The following is a 17,607-nucleotide window of genomic DNA, read 5'->3' on the forward strand; positions in this document are numbered from 1 at the left end:
TTCTTATGCCCATCTAAATGCCTTTTAAATGTTGCTTTTGCATCTGCTTCCACCACGTCCCTTGGCACCACCATTCGGTGTAAAAAAAACTTGCCGATCATATCTCTTTTCAACTTTCCCCTTGTCACATTCAATCTACGCCCTCTAGAATTTGACATTTCCACCCTCAGAAATAGTTTCTGGGCGCATACTCTGTGGCTCTTATGATCAGAACAGCCCACAGCCTCTGATGCGCCAGAAAATAAACAATCCAAGTTTGTCCTACCTCCCCTTATAGCCAATACCCTCAAATGCAGCCAACATCCTGGTGAACTTCTTTTACAACTGCTCCAAAGCCTTCATATCCATCCTGCAATGCAGCAACCAGAATTCCCAGTGCCACCTAATCAAAGTTTAATCCATCTGCAACATGGTTTCCCAAGTTTATATCCAATGCATCAACCTTGGGACTGAAGGCAGACATGTCACCAGGTACCGAAGCTAACATGCTAGAGCTTAAAAGAAAGGGACTAGCGAGATGGCAAATTTCCTAAAAACTTCAACCAATAGCTCCAAGCGAACAGAGGAGGTACCAGCAGATTAGAAAATCTCAAATGTGACTCAATTGTTTAAGAGAGGAAGACAAAAAACAAGTGATTAACTGAGATATTTTTTGTAATCTCCTATCTTAACATCTATTTTGGCAAAATGTAGGAATCTACAAGAGTAGCCAGTCATTCAGAGACGTTTAATGGAATCAAACCAGGTCAACCTAGCTTTAATTAGGTTAATGAATGGTAAATCATGTTTATAAATGTGCTAGTTCTTAAGATAAGAACAAGTAGAGTCAATAGATAGAAACTGCACATGTAGCCTACTTGGATTTTCCAAAGGATTTGACAATGTGCCACTAAGTGACTGATGTACAAGTTTAGGAGCTCATGGTATTGTGGGAACCATGTTAACATAGACTGAAGATGGACTGTTTTCTATGCAATATGACTAAATGGGTCTTTTTCAGTTGGAAGGATGTAGCCAATGGAGTGCCCCATCAATTCCTCACCTTTGTTTTGTCATCTACAAATTTTAATCATCTTCTTACTGACTTTGCATTCACTTTTTTTAAATAAATGCTCTCAGCTGGTTTAAAAATGCTACCGTATGTATCTATTCCCACACCAAGTCCCACTCCTCCATCACACACCAAAAGTACATTGCCATAGGAGTTTTCTAATTCAAGTTTAAACCTGTGGTTTTGGTCATCAACACGTTCACCTCATTCTGTTCTTTCTTACAGAAGGGATTACTGGTTTGATGTGGATTTGTGTGCATTCAACACCAAATAATGTAAATATAAATTTTGTTCTGCCACAAGTTTTTTTTCCTTTTTTTTTTTAAGATCACTGCAAGCAAGAAACAGTAGCAAAGCACGTTAACATGCTTCATGCTACACTGTAGGTCATCAGAATTCAAATACAAGCCTTTGCTAACATATGCTTATCTTGGCACCATTGCTAGCATAGTACCAAAACGCCTTGTGCCTAGAACGGAAAGAAGTGGGTGAGAGGAATTATTAAAATAAATAAAAGTCAGCACTTCAGCAAGCTCTATTTGCACCAATTCATACACAAAAATATCCAAATTTAGTTCTGAGTTAGTTGTTGAATAGGCCATCCGTAATGAAATTATGTATAGCATGGCTATGACAATTTTCTAATGTCCACAAAAAATTGGTTATGAGGCTCCTACTGGGTGGGATTGCCCACATAATAAGTTTGTAGTAAACAATAATCTATTGATTTTTCAAATTACTAAAATATACCAAATTTATTGCAGATGTTTTCTGTAATTGTGTTTTCAAGCTAAAAACAAAACCAAAGACCAACGTAAAAAATTCCCGAAATATCCAAGATATTGATCAAATGCTACTTTATCAATCATATAATTCACCTCAGTCCTTTAGTTTCTGTTCCCCCTCTAATCATTTTCCTTGGTGCTCAATTCTCTTATTTTGTCAACTTCATGCTTTTTCTTTTGCACCTTAATTTCTAAATTCTATTCATTATCATTCATCATTTTGTAGCCATGTACCTTTTATTTAGTTACATTAACAATAAGGAACTGCAGATTCTGGTTAATACACAAAAGGAGACAATGTGCTGGAGTAACTCAGAGGGTCAGGCCACATCTCTCAAGAATATGGCGTTTTGGGTTGAGATCCATCTTCAGATTGAAGTGTGAAGAAGGGTCTTGACCTAAAACATCACCTATCCATTTTCTCCAGTGACGCTGCCTGGCCCGCCAATTCATTCCAGCACTTGTGTCCATTTAGTTATATTACTTTCCTTTCTTTCCAATATTATTCTTCCATGCATAAATTAGTCCAAATTACAATACACCAGGATCTTTTTCTCCAATAATACACAAGGGCAGATTTAACAGTGATAATCCATTTGGCAAACCAGTTAGTTAGTTTAAAGAAATAAATTATAAATATTTTTTTAAAGTATACAAAACTAAAGAAAGAGTGCAAAAGCAGGAATTAAGGCCTATTTTATAAACATCCTAATGTAAGCACTGAGAGCTAAATATCCTCCTCCTGTACTGGAAATGTACACGGTTCATTTGGCAAGTGGTGACTAATGGCATGAAGGTTGGATTTTAAAGTCAGAACATTGAGATAGGAAAGCAAGTCTAAATGGCAGTAAGAGAAGGAGTTAATACTGTTAAGGTTCTACAAGACAAATATAGTGTTGTACAGCATGGAAGAAAGCCCTTCAGCTCACCGTGTCCATACTGACCAGTCAATACCATCATCCAGCACTTGACCTGTGGTCCTGTATGCCCAGGACATTCAAGTGCTTGTCTGGATATATCTTCAATTGAACTCTGCTTCTACTGATCTCTTGCACACGGCAATATTCAGGTTTGAAATTCCACCCTCTTTGGGTGAAATCACCGATATCTCCCCAATGTCTTACCCTAAATGTATATCCCCTAGTTTAATTTACTTTCAAGGAGAAAGGTTCTTGCCATCTACTCTATCTATAATTCTCAACATTATATACCTCAATCCTGTCATCTCCCAACCGCATCTGCTCCAAGGAAAATGGACCGAGCCACACCACTTTCCTCATAGCTTAAATGCTCCATCGCACTCTGCAATCAGCCACAATCTGCAAAAGTGAAGACATGCTAGGGTTTTAAACTCTATTCAAAGGAACCCACCTGCAGACACGCCACACATCAACAGGAAGAGCAATAGTGTTTGAATTCCATTTGAAGTCATGTTTAGAATACAATGCTGTGATAGGTTCTGCGTCACTCTGGAGATATGTTATCTTCAAATGTGGCCAAAAAAAACCTCTTGCAATGGGTCAGATTTTCACCAGTGTAGCTATCTTTCTCAGTAAGATAGATTGGAATACAAATTCTGATCTTTCTCTCCTCCTTCGCAAGCCTGAAGGGGAAATGGACAAAATGAAATGTTAAGTGATTCATTTGTAACTGCATTAAAACTAAAATCCTATTTGAAGGATATATTATATTTGCTGACCAAAATAATTCACTACTCACTGAGGGACTGTCACATCTGAGAAGAACATGTAATAGACCAACGCGTTATGAAGTGCATGTTCTAATTTCGGTAACAACCAAAAATATTTGGTGTAAAACATTTTACAAATAAATTTAAATTAACACATAACATGCAAATACGCAGTCTTAATCCAAGTACTAATGATGTTTCAGAAGCCTTCACCAGACTTGAATTGCAAGTGGGAGTTATGAAAGAGTTCAACCAATAATGAACGCGCTTTGCAAGTCCAATCCAAAAATCATCCTGGCCAAACTTCTAAATTTTTGTTTGTTCATTTCAAAATGCTGTAGTCAGAGTTTCAGATTTTGCATGAAATGCCAGCAAACAATCTTTGAATGGACATGCAAGATCAGCTTATTTTCTTTAAAAATATGACATAGACAATAGTGAATAAATGCCGGAGTAGGCCATTCGGCCCATTCGAGTAGGCCATTCGGCTGTACCTGCATGCTTACTTTCACTGACTGATGAACAAGGACCCCCAGATCCCGTCGTACTCCCCCTTTTCCCAACTTGACTCCATTTAGATAATAATCTGCCTTCCTGTTTTTGCCACCAAAGTGGATAACCTCACACTTATCCACATTAAACTGCATCTGCCATGCATCTGCCCACTGACCCAACCTGTCCAAGTCACCCTGCATCCTCATAGCATCTTCCTCACAGTTCACACTGCCACCCAGCTTTGTGTCATCTGAAAATTTACTAACGTTACTTTTAATCCCTTCATCTAAATCATTAATGTATATTGTGATTAGAAAGTAGAGAAAGTAATCAGAACCCTGAATAGATTGAGGATAATAACCATGGCCTCACACTGAGTTACAGAGCATAATTTTGACTGCCTTAAAGATCTGAAATGGAGACTTAATCCCATCCCCAAACGGCAACAGACCACAAACACACTAATAATTCCATGGTTTCCTGTTGAATTCGCAGAAATGCCGAAATATAAATAAAAGTTTCAACAAGCAGAAACATTCAGCTATACACCACAATTCATGGCCATATCCCATTAAAAATATGGTGGAAAGTGAATGGGTAAAAGGGCAGCTGTTGTGCTGACTGCAGTTTGCATGGAAGGTACTGTGAGAAGGAAAGCAAGTTCTCGTGGAGTTGGTAGAGTGAATCAAGGAGTCGGAGAGAATAATCCACTGGTTAAGCTGAAACAGGAGACACGTGGAGGTGACATCCCTTCCCACCTCAAGGAGCCCAAACAATCCTTGTCGAGAGGCAGCAATTCTCTTACACTTCTAATCTAATACCTTGCATTCAATGCTCCAATTTGGATGATGCGTTTGTGGAAAAGTGGATGAATAGTAGTAGTTGTTATCAGGCAACTAAACCATCCTGCCAATAACTAGAGAATAGTACGGAGCTACTATCTACCTAATTGGAGACCCTCCGACCATCTTTGAACAAGCTTTACTGGACTTTATCTTGCACTAAACGTTATTCACGTTATTCCCTTTATCGTATATTTGTACACTGTTAATGGCTCAATTGTAATAATGTATCTTCTTTCCGCTGACTGGTTAGCTTACCTCAGTACACGTAACAATAAATTAAGCTCAATAAACTAAACTCAAACACCCATTCGTTCCACTGGTTAATCTCTCATTTCAATTTTCCATCTCACTGCTCACTGTCCCAATAAACCTAATGCAGGTTCGAGGAACATCATCTCATCTTCCAACTAGGCACAAATCAGCCCTTGGGACAATAATGAATTCAACAATTTCAGATAACCAGCTTTTCCTGCGTGTATATTTACTAGGCTATTAGGATTTATATTAGGATATAAGTGATTAATCTATAAAGACAGGTCAATAGTCAGGCGTCAAGAATGTTTAATTGTCACGTGCACCAGCATCGGAACAATTACATTTTATTTTACTCTCACCAGTTGCTGCCTGACCAGCATTATTGTTTTCCTATTCCCTTTCATCAAATTGCTCAGCACATATTCTACACCTTCCTACCACTTCAACCAAGCTTTTGATGATTTGCCATAAAACTCCCTTCATGAATTTAAAGTTAAATCTAAACCTGCAAATGAAGTAGCGTATTATAGGTGCTAAGGAAGGATTGGCGGTCAGACATCTCTGACCTCTTTGCATCCACTTCCTTCCTTGAGCACTATCCATTCTACTCCCTTTTTCTTTTACCATCTAATCTTTATCCCATCCTCCAAAACGACCTGATCCAATAATAGACATTTTTAAAATTCAGTTAGGAGTTAAAATATATTAGGCCATTCCAGTAAATAGTTACAAAATAGCAGCATTGAAACTATTTATCACATCTTATCAAAATATCTTGCAGTATTTTATATTCAGTTATTCATGGTCACTGCCATCTATTTAGCAGCACAGTGGCGCAACGGTAGAGTTGCTGCCTTACAGCGCCAGAGACACAGGTTCAATCCTGTGCTGTCTGTATGGAGTTTGTACGTTCTCAGTGAGCACACAAGTTTACTCTGGGTGCTCAGTTTTCCTCCCACATTCCAAAAATATGCAGATTTGTAGGCGAATTGGCTTCGGTAAATTGGCCTGTGCATAGGATAGAACAGTGTACGGAGTGAACGGTTAGTATGGATGGAGTGGACCGAATGGCCTGTTTCCACGCTGCATCTCCAAAACTATGCAAACAAAACAGCTGAGTTCCATAGTTAGTTTGGTTTTGGTAGTGCTTGCACAGGAAGGAATGTTAAAAAGTACACCAAGAGAATTTCCTGCTCTTGTTCAAATAACACTGGATTGTTTGAGGATACTTGTAGTCAGGAGCAGTCACACTTTGATGTCTCCACACCAAGACAGTATCTTGAATAAAACAGCATTCTTTCAGCACCACACTGGGCTGCCAGTCATGAATTTAACTTGCTGCCACCTAGAATTTTGTAATTTTCTTTTAATGTTCCTTCTTGTCAAATGTTCATAAAAAGTGAGAACATGAGGTCCTGCATGTAACTGCATGTAACTCAAGACCATCATCCGCAAACTAAGCATGCAAATTGTTAATCTCAGCAATTTAGTATTGGTTAATTAATTAAAAGATAAGAGTTGTCAGACAATTTATAAGTACTTCAGGGCTCTTGCTTAACTATTTTTTCCCTGTTGCCAGCTGGGCAACCTTGGCAGCTTTTTAGGTTGCCAAATGACAGTTTAGAAGGTCATGACGCGTGCGATAATGTGTCAGACAACACTTACATTGATAAAAATGGGAAAAATTCCACTGAGGTAACATCAGTATTGAATGCCTGCGCAGCACACACTGGCTATACTGTAATTCTCTTTATTGTTTTTTTTGGCTAGCCTTTGGTTAATTGTATCATGTGGTCATCAAAAGCAAAATTGTGGTTTTAATTGATCGATTGATCATGAATTGAATAAATTAAAGATAACTATGTGGGTCAGGTTAAATTTTGGAAGGAGGATCAGACATCCCACATTTGATCTGTTACGCATTTTTGAATCATATAATTAGTTTAAATTGTTTGTTATCCCATTGTCAAATTTTACAACCCTATCGTTCATCTCAAACCTGAAAATCTTTTCCTGTTCTTATCATGAAAAACAAAAGCTTTTTTTTAATTGAAAAGCACGGATGAAAAACAAACAAAAGCATCGCAGAAAGTTTTTTTCTCCAAATCTGACACGAACACACAGCTGCCACAGAACTAATATAAAACATATGTCCAACCACTAAAAAACAAAGAACATGGGTCTGAACCCCTGATGTCCTATTACATCATGATTAAATGTGCGACTAGCATTCTCTTAAGATGGAAAAGTTTCATTAACAAAAAATTCAGAATATCTTTCTGAACTCACTCTTTGGATGTGAATAAAATGTAAATCAATCATAAAAGTTTTACAATGCATTGGAACTTAAAATTGCTCATTTACAACAATTAATATTTAAATTTACTGTCTAAACGGATCAGCGGGAAGTTACAAAGGAACATTTCAGATTGCCTGCAACTTGTTGATGTGGGCACTGCAAAGTAATCATTACAAATGCCCATTTCATCAATTTAACTATAATTTCCAAGGTATTGCTTAGTTCACAGGAAAAAAAATACTATTACCAGCAGATGGCACCCACAGCACTGGAACTCGTGGCCAATTTAAAAGTGCTTTTGTTTTTATGAAAAGTATAATATATGGTTTTTGGTATGGGAATCAGCCGGGATAGTCATTAAACCACAATGACATGAAATGCCAGTGCCGTAGTGTAATTTAAATTTACATAATTATTTAATCAGAAGAGTAAACCAAAACTTTGCAAAATCCTTCTATTAAAATAGCACCCTTTTATGAACCTCATCACAGGGAGCCAAGCAAGAGGTATCCAATGTACATTCCAGTGAACAGCTGACTGAGAACTGGCAAACTTATAAGGTACAAAATACCAATCCACTCCTTATTTTCACATATTCATTGCCTCCAGTCCAAATTTGGCAGTCTTCTTTTAAACAATATTGCAGCAGAATTTTTGACAGCATTATAAATTGAAGATAACAAAAAGAACTAGTAAGATTTGCAGTCAATTTATTACACAATCCATTTTTGCACTGCTGCAAAGCAGCTTAAGATGCACAAAAGAATGGTGGAATAACTGACTCCCATTGCAAATAAAGCCGTTCCCAGCTTGTGCTAAGAAATGACTGCCCAGGGAAATCCATTTTTCCATACAATCCAATGTGCTTCTTTGACACTGATCTTAGTGCCAATCAAAATTACCATGAAGGAGGGCATAACTGTCCTACCAGCTGCACATCACGATTCACAGATAGTCAAAAGTGAACAGATGCAGTATAATTGTGATCCATAACTCTTGATTAGTTCATGTTCTAGCAGAATTAGGCCATTCGGCCCATCAAGACCACTCCGCTCAATCATGGCTAATCTATCTTTCCCTCATTTGCCTCTCCCCATAATCCCCATCACCTTTACTAATCAAGAATCTTTCAATCTCTGCCTTAAAAATTATCTATTGACTTGGCCTCCACCGCCGACTGTGGTAATGAATTTCATGGATTCAACATCCTCCGACTAAAAAAGTCCTCCTCATCTCCTTTCTAAAGGCACGTCCTATTATTCTGAGGCTATGGCCTCTGGTCCTAGACTCTCCCACTAATGGAAACATCCTGAAGTGTCTCGATCGAAAATGTCACCCATTCCTTTTCTCCAGAGATGCTGCCTGTCCGACTGAGTTACTCCAGCATTTTGTGTCTATCTTCAGTGGAAACATCCTCTCCACTCTATCAAGGTCTTTCATATTAGTAAGGGCATCAAAGATTAAGGGGAGAAGGTAGGAGAATGCGAAGAAAGGGAAAGGTTGTTCAGCCATGACGGAATGGTGGGATAAACACAACGGGCCGAATGACTTAATTCTGCTTCTATGCCTTATGAATTTATGAACTTATAACTGATTTGCTACACTGCATCAGACATTTCCAATATGCCTACACCACCTGAAATCTATTACATTGAGAGCATCAACAAATATTTAAAGCGGTTTGATCCTTCCTAAAACATTTTGGCAATGATGTGCCAGAATGAGAGAGGTATTTTTGTTCTCTCTTGCTGCACGTTTCTGTACACTAAAGCTAGGACCTTTGCCTTAACATTGCCCTCTTGAGTTTTATAACACAAAACAAAATTGAACCATGTTGGATCTAATTCAACACAGCACTTTTCACAGGTCCCTTGGAATTTTGTTCTGCACAGCATCTCTAATCCAATCACATCACCTACTCTCACAAAGTAGTTTACACTTTTAAAAAAATCTGTTTTATTAGCAATCATAAAACAAGCACAGGGAAATGGTATCCAATGAGCACTTTGTCATAATGTTAGACTTAATGGATTAGAGCACTTCATTCGGTTTCTCTATGTTTAGGATGCAGTCGAATTGCAATTTGGATAATCCAACTTTCATAATCACAGCACAACACTTGTGTACTTCAAAAATTAGAGAGATGTATCTGGTACGTACGGGTTCACTAAGCAACAGTACTGCCCATTAAAAAAAAAAAAAACTTTTCAAAAGTCTTGGCTCATTTATAGCAATCCAACCCGAGTCAAAAGATTGTACATTCAATTATTTCTTTCGGAAGGAAACAAAATCCAATTTTTATGCCCTGTCAATATCTTTTCTTCAACAAATTACATTTTCTCATTACTAGTTTAAGTACCTGAAGTATTCAAATCATAATAGGTGTTGTATCACATGGGACTGGAGGCCCTAAAGTGCTTTGGACATGTTGAGAATATGAAAGTAGTTTATCTCAGACCATGCAGTACATTAACTTCTCAATCTACATATTTAAAGAAAAGCCATTGCCAGGGGGAAAATATAACTGGACCACCTGAAAACAGTAATGGCAAGTCCTCCTAATTTCATTTGCAGTGTATCTGGCCTGGATGAGATAATATTTAGGGTCAGTTGGACAGCAAACCTGGACACTCAGACTACAAGTTAAGAAAAGTGAAAACACTGATCGTTACTTCCAAAATGATATTCCAAATAATTAATACAAATTGACACCTACTAATCCCAAGTGACCAATTTCCAAGTAAATGCCAAGTAATCATCAAATCATAAAATTATGAAACTCAGTGTTGACACAACTCAAATTGGGGCAGCAGGAATTAGTGCCATTGATTCATATTTATGTTAATTCAAGACATTGATGTAAGCGACACTTCAGGTGTGGAGACCCTAAAACCAATTTAGACATATTTGAAGTCTTACGAACCACCTCCAATAGTTGTCAAAACTGTTGAAATTATTAGTCTGAAGAAAGGTTTCTCCAGAGATGCTGCCTGATCCGCTGAGTTACTCCAGTTTGTTGCACTGTCTTCGGTGCAAACCAGCATCTGCAGTTCCTCCCTGCACGAAATTATTAACTGATGGGCAAATGCATGCAAACGGCTCGCACACACTTCGGCTTAGATGCATGTTACTCTTACACACTGTTCTCCCAACCCCACGTTCAGCTTAGGTGCATCGCAAACAGCATGTGCATACATACTATTAAACAATGTGTCAAGGCTTTCATTCCAATGCTAATCAAATGATCCACGTGAATAAAGGGACTCACCTCCTAAGAAAACTTCACACGGTGGCACGTTGGTGAGACATGGAGGGAGCAGCGACAGGGGAGAGATAGATCCCTTCTCTTCTGCCTGCGTTGCTTGCTCTGCGAGGGTCGGTGCTGCAAGTATGGCTGGAGATTGCTGCTCTGCTGCTGCACCCCGCACAAGCTGTCAAACCCGGCAGCGGACAACACGCTCGCAGGCCCAGCACTCCGCTCTGTAGGGACTTCAGTGGATAGTGGGTGGGACGGGAGCAAGAGGTAGGGGCCCGCCACTATATATACACACACACACACGGCGAGTGTCCGTCGGCTTCCTCCGCCGATGCCGCACACAGATCCAACTAAGATCTTTGCACAGATCTGCCGCCGTGCAGCTGCTGCAGCAGCTCCTCCCCCTCCTCCTCCTCCTCCGTCGTCGCCGCCTCGCGAAGCTCCAACCGTCCTCCGCGAGCAGCACTCCCGCCCTCCCTGCGCATGCTCCGCCCCGGCCGCTGAAGCCCCGCCCCGCAAATTGGACGGCGCATGTGGTGGGGGTGGAGGCGGGGCCAACGCGCTTGACAGACAGGCGCTGGAAACAAACAGCGGGGATTTGCAACAGGATTGGGGACGTGGTGTCTTCTTGACACCAAAGATGATCTTTGCCTGACACTGTCTGAAGAAGGGTCTCGACCCTAAACATCACCCATTCCTTCTCTCCACAGATGCTGCCTATCCAGCTGAGTTACTCCAGCATTTTGTGTCCAGCTCGGGGTAAAAAAGGTTCCTTATCCTCACCTACAAAGCCCTTCACCATCTGCCCCCCCCCCCCCCCCCATATCTCACTGACCTCCTCTCCCCCTACCAACCCTCACGGTCCCTCAGATCCACATCAGCCGGTCTCTTCTCCATCCACAAGTCCAACCTCCGCAGTTTTGGGGACAGAGCCTTCTCCAGGGCAGCTCCCATGCTCTGGAACTCCCTCCCCCAACTGATCCGCAATTCCGTGTCCCTCACCATCTTCCAGTCCCGCCTCAAGACCCATCTCTTCACCTCTGCCTATCCTTAGCCCCACGTCCCCCTCCCTTTTCATCTGTGCATTAATTGCCTCATATTGTGTTTTGAATTGAATTCTGTCTTTACTTTGTGTACTAGTCATGTCTCTACTATTTATTTCATTCCCCTTACATGTTTTTCCTCTACCTGCTAAATTTTTGTAAGGTATCCTTGAGACTCTTGAAAGGCGCCCATAAATAAAATGTATTATTATTATTATTATTAAACCAGCATCTGCAGTTATTTTCTGCACATTTCTTGATCTGTATCTCTTTTGATCTCTTACAATTCCTTATCTCTGTAATTCCCTCTCCCCTGACAGTCTGAAGAAGGGTTTCGACCCGAACGTCACCCATTCTTTCTATCCAGAGATGCTGCCTGTCCCGCTGAGTTACCACAGCATTTTGTGTCTATCTGCAGGGATTTGCAACAGAATTGGGAACACAGTGCCTGACACTGTCTTAAGAAGGGCCTGGACCCGAAACATCACCCATTCCTTCTCCTCACAGATGCTGCCTGACCCGTTGAGTTATTCAAGCATTTTGTGTCTGTCTTCGGTGTAAACCACCATCTGTAGTTCCTTCATACAGGGGCTAATTTTAGCAGGAATTAAAACGCCTGGAACTCAATCATCTCCTCCGATTTTAAGGGAAGGATTTAGGCTTTTCTACACAGTTCAGATGGAGGAAAGAAACCGGGAGGAAAATATCCCGAGGATAGGATGGAGGGATCCGTAGGAAGGAACTGCAGATGCTAGTTTACACCGAAGATAGACACAAAATGCAAGAGTATCTCAGCGGGACAGGCAAAAAATCTGGAGAGAAGGAATGGATGACGTTTCGGTTCGGAAGTCTGAAGAAGGGTCTCGACCCGAAACGTCACCCATTCCTTCTCTCCAGAGATTCTGCCTGTCCCGCGGCATTTTGTGTCTAACTGGGGATAGAGGAATGTTTTGAAACAAGCATGGGAAGTGAGAGACTTGTCTAATGGGGCGGGTTCCCTGTGCTGTTGCAGGGATGTTAAATTCGAGCTCATACGGAAGGAAGCATGCGGCCCATGGAGTGGTGTTCTTGACAGTTCTGTGGGGGGTTTTCCCCCCAGCCAATGTGATGTTTCCGAAAAATAACGAAATTATCAGTAGACAAGAATCAGTATTGTGCGATGCTTCTGTCTCAGACAGGGCGCTTGGAACTACTTAAACACGTTGACATTTTTAAACCACAAAAAGGATCTTACTTTGAAGGTTACGAGGTTAACAATTTAGATTGAGCAAAACAAAAGCCATCTATTTTTGATACAAGACTATCAGCTATATGAAATAATTGAAATAAACACTCCATGGGGAACATTTAGCCATTATCCTTTCGATTATGATTGAAAATTTTGTAAAATGAGTTTGGGTGTAGTCAAATTGATTAGTAAGGGGTGTCAGGGGTTATGGGGAGGAGAAGGCAGGAGAATGGGGTTAGATATAGATCAGCCATGTTTGAATGGCGGAGTGGACTTGATGGGCCGAATGGCCAAATTCTGCTCCTATCACTTATGATTTTAAAATCTTATATTTTGAGAATCATTATTCAATCCGTTTTTTTTTTAATTTTAACTCGTCCTGTCATTTCTGGCCTCACATCCCACCGCCACATCCAGTTGGAGTCAAGCTTCAGACTTGACCAACTTGCATTTCTTTATCCAAGTTGTTGGTTTCAATTAGAAACCACGTTGTTGATACGGCTCTCTTTTCAGCACGTTATATTTCTCCATCGCGTACTTTCACTTTTTAACAAGTACCTGTCGCCCACGATGTGCCTAGCTTCCTGTCAATTTATAGACTTTATCTTGAATACAACGAATTCGAGTTTAACTAAATACTTACATATCCATTCTTTGAAATGCATTTTAGAGATCCGTGTATGTAATGTCATAAACATTTCTATAGTATATTCATCATTCTCGGGTTAATATCTTTGAAACTAAGAAGGTTTATAAGATAGGCATTTTCTTCCCGGTTGAAAACTGTTGACCAGATTAGAGAAATTGGTGTTTATTTTTGATAATCGATTCAATTATTTTGCATTTTAGTTTATTGATCCATTTTTGTATAGTTGCTTTTAAAATTTGAACCTTCATATAAGGTTCATTTCGGCCTACTGAAATTCCCCAGTGACTCCCTCACAGCTATAATTAAATGTATATAAAATATACATCTATTTCAGCAATTAAAAAAAAATGTTTTCAGTAAAATAGGGTTTTGACCTTAGTTTAGATCTTTGTCTCTGATGCTTTAGGGGCTTCTGCTCTGAACATTGTAAATGAGTGAATGTAGAGAGGATGTATCCACTAGTGATAGAGTATAGGACCAGAGGACATAGTCTCAGAATAAAAGAACGTCGTTTTAGAAAGGGGTTGAGGAGAAATTTCTTCAGTCAGTGGGTGGTGAATCTGTGGAATTCATCATCAGGCGGCCGTGGAGGCCATCATTTGAAATTTTAAAGGTGGAGATTTGACAGATTCTTGATTAGTAATGCGGTCAGTGGTTATAGGGAGACGGCAGAAGATTGGGTGGAGAGGGAAAGATAGATCAGCCGTGATTGAATGGCGGAGTAGACAGACATAGAGACTTATGGCGTGGAAACAGGCCCGTCAGCCCAACTTGCCCACACCTGCCATATGTCCCATCGACACTAGTCCCACCTGCCTGCATTTGGCCCATATCCATTCCCCCTCCCAACCCTGTCCTATCCATGTACCTGTCTAAATCTTTCTTAAACGTTACGATAATGCCTGCCTCAATTACCTCCTCCTGCAGCTCGTTCCATGCACCCACCACCCTTTGTGTGAAACAATTACCCCTTAAGCTCCTATTAAATATTTCTCCCCCCCTCACCTTAAACCTATGTCCCCTGGTTCTTGATTCTCTTACTCTGGGCAAGAGACTCTGTGCTTCTACCCGATCTATTCCTCTCATGCTAGTGTACACCTCTATAGTTGTATACCTCTTGCTGGACCGAATGGCTTAATTCTGCTCCTATAACTTGGGAAAGTAACCATCAGTGGTCAAGTCAGAGGGTGCGACAGGTGTTGATGTACTCCAGAGACATTTTGTGCACAATTGTATTTGCTGACATTCCAAGGCAGTACTGAAGGCAAAACACTGCACTATTGTGTAGGAAAGAACTACAGATGCTGGTTTAAATGGAAAGCTAGACACAAAATGCTGGAGTAACTCAGTGGGACAGGCAGCAACTCTGGAGAGAAAGAATGGGTGACGTTTCGGATCGAGACCCTTCTTCAGACCATTGTCTTTCGGAAGCCAGGAGCTTAGGAAAGGGGGAGATGCAACGAGACCTGGGTGTCATGGTACACCAGTCATTAAAAGTAGGCATGCAGGTGCAGCAGGCAGTGAAGAAGGCAAATGGTAAGTTGGCATTCATAGCAAAAGGATTTGAGTATAGGAGCAGGGAGGTTCTACTGCAGTTGTACAGGGTCTTGGTGAGACCACACCTAGAGTATTGCGTACAGTTTTGGTCTCCTAATCTGAGGAAAGACATTCTTGCCATAGAGGGAGTACAGAGAAGGTTCACCAGACTGATTCCTGGGATGTCAGGACTTTCATATGAAGAAAGACTGGATAGACTCGGTTTGTACTCGCTAGAATTTAAAAGATTGAGGGGGGATCTTATAGAAACTTACAAAATTCTTAAGGGGTTGGACAGGCTAGATGCAGGAAGATTGTTCCCGATGTTGGGGAAGTCCAGAACAAGGGATCACAGTTTAATGATAAGGGGGAAATCTTTTAGGACCGAGATGAGGAAAACATTTTTCACACAGAGAGTGGTGAATCTGTGGAATTCTCTGCCACAAAAGGTAGTTGAGGCCAGTTTATTGGCTATATTTAAGAGGTAGTTAGATGTGGCCCTTGTGGCTAAAGGGATCAGTGGGTATGGAGAGAAGGCAGGTACAGGATACCGAGTTGGATGATCAGCCATGATCATATTGAATGGCGGCTCGAAGGGCCGAATGGCCTACTCACTCCTGCACCTATTTTCTATGTTTTCTATCTAAGCCACATCAAAAGCAGTCACCGTATGCCCCTCCCTGAGGTGGGACTCAAAACATGATATGGTACCATTTCCAAAAGTTGGAGAGCTATTTAAACCATCCCGACTCATTAATTACGCCGCAACCAATATTAACAAACTGTTAAGCCACAAATCTCTACGAGCTTAATGGACTTGCATTTTCGACTTTGCGACTTAACAAGGGTTGGGTTTCTCCGGATCAGGAAAGGAGCTTAGAAATAAAAGTATTTCTCTTTACTGCTCACATCCACAATCTGGTGTTCATCGTTTACTCAACCTCCGCCTCCACCTGGTGCCTTTAATGCTCGTCGTTTCCTCAGACGCTGCGGAAGGGGTTGAAAGAGATTAGCGCTTTTGCATTTCACCGTTGCGTTTTTAGAGCCCTCTGCACTTTTGATCAAGTGATAGTGGAAACTACACACTGACTGAGCAGTTCTGCAGGGTCTTGGCATTTCTTGTTGAATTCCGTGTTTCCATTCAGCGGACCACAGCCTCGTTTAAAAGTAACCGAAGGGAAATTATAGGGTTTCGATAGAAACAGATTACGAGGTTAAAATTAGCTCATTCAAACAGTTGCGTTCGTAGTTCAAAGGGGGAGGGATGTATTTCAACACTATCCGCCCGTATTCCTATTACCTCAAACCTAACCACCCAATATGCCTTGAGCAACACACAAAGTGCTGGAGTAATTCAGCGCAGGCAACACCTGTGGAGGGGATCATGAAGCTGTTTCCCACAGGGGACTCTTCTTTAGACATCCTAGCTTATGCCCCCCACCCACCCCCCCCCCCCCCCGACCCAAAACGTTACTCATCATTTTTCTCCAGAGATGCTGCCCGACTCATTGAGTTACTCCAACACAATCCTTGTGTAGGAAGGAACTGCAAATGTTGGTTTGTGCTGGAGATAGACACACTATGCTGGAGTAACTAAGCGGGCCATGCAGCATCTCCGGAGAAAGGGAATAGGTGACGTTTCGGATCGGAACCCTTCTTCAGACAAATTTTATGCCCTCCACCACCTCCCACCCACCTACTTTCAGTCTGAAGAAGAGTTCTGAACCGAAACGTCTATCCCTCATGTCTTGTCGTGCTATGCAATACTAAAATATATTTACAGCACCATCTCTTTCCATCAGTGGAGCATATGAACTGAAGTAACAATTTTTCAACCTTTCCAAGTATTCTAAGCATTTATTGAAAATTAAATCTTTAAAAATGCAAAGTAGGCCTCGCTAGTGACTGAAAACGTGTTATTACGTACGAGATTTTAGAGCGCAGCTCAATACTTGCTAACACCAATACTCAAGAATGGATAGGAGAGGTTTGAGGGAAGATGGATACAAATAGCTGGAGTAACTCAGCGGGTCTGGCAGCTTCTCTGGAGAAAGGGAATAGATGACGTTTCGGGTCGAGACACTTCTTCAGACTGAGAGATAGGGGAAAGGGAAACGAGATATACAGACGGTGATATAGAGGGATATGAAACAAATGAATGAAAGATATGCACACAAATAAGAATGATAAAGGAAACAAGCAATTGTCATCTGTGGCCTAAGTGAAACGAGTTACAGCCAATGAGTCTCAACAAGACGACTTTGAACCTGGTACAACGACTTGGGTGGGGGAGGGACGAAGAGAGAGGGGTGCAAGCGTTACTTGAAGTTAGAGAAATCAATATTCATACCGCTGGGTTGTAAGAGAGATATGGGAAAACGCGAGCAGATGGTCGAGCTTAGACTGGGTATGTTGGATGGCATGAACACGTTGGGCTGAAGGGCCTGTTTCCATGCTGTATGACTAAATGATTTC

The 17,607-nt window shown here is 41.0% G+C and overlaps 1 protein-coding gene across 4 annotated transcripts in view; it reads right to left on the reverse strand.

The window, feature by feature from the left end:
- Positions 1 to 17,607, reverse strand: part of tgfbr3 (transforming growth factor, beta receptor III) — a 122,751-nt gene that overhangs the window by 101,763 nt on the left and 3,381 nt on the right. For 2 of the 4 annotated variants that reach the window (XM_055641398.1, XM_055641399.1), the window contains exons 1-2: positions 10,689 to 11,029; positions 3,208 to 3,439 (exon numbers count right to left, since the gene is read on the reverse strand). In XM_055641398.1, the coding sequence (XP_055497373.1) occupies positions 3,208 to 3,268 (61 nt within the window). In that variant the 5' untranslated portion in view covers positions 3,269 to 3,439; positions 10,689 to 11,029. Of the gene's footprint in view, positions 1 to 3,207; positions 3,440 to 10,688; positions 11,030 to 17,607 lie in introns of those variants that run through there. The other 2 variants (XM_055641396.1, XM_055641397.1) reach the window with 2 other exon arrangements.

This window comes from Leucoraja erinacea, chromosome 10 (assembly GCF_028641065.1).
Source record: "Leucoraja erinacea ecotype New England chromosome 10, Leri_hhj_1, whole genome shotgun sequence".
Lineage (NCBI taxonomy): Eukaryota > Metazoa > Chordata > Chondrichthyes > Rajiformes > Rajidae > Leucoraja > Leucoraja erinaceus.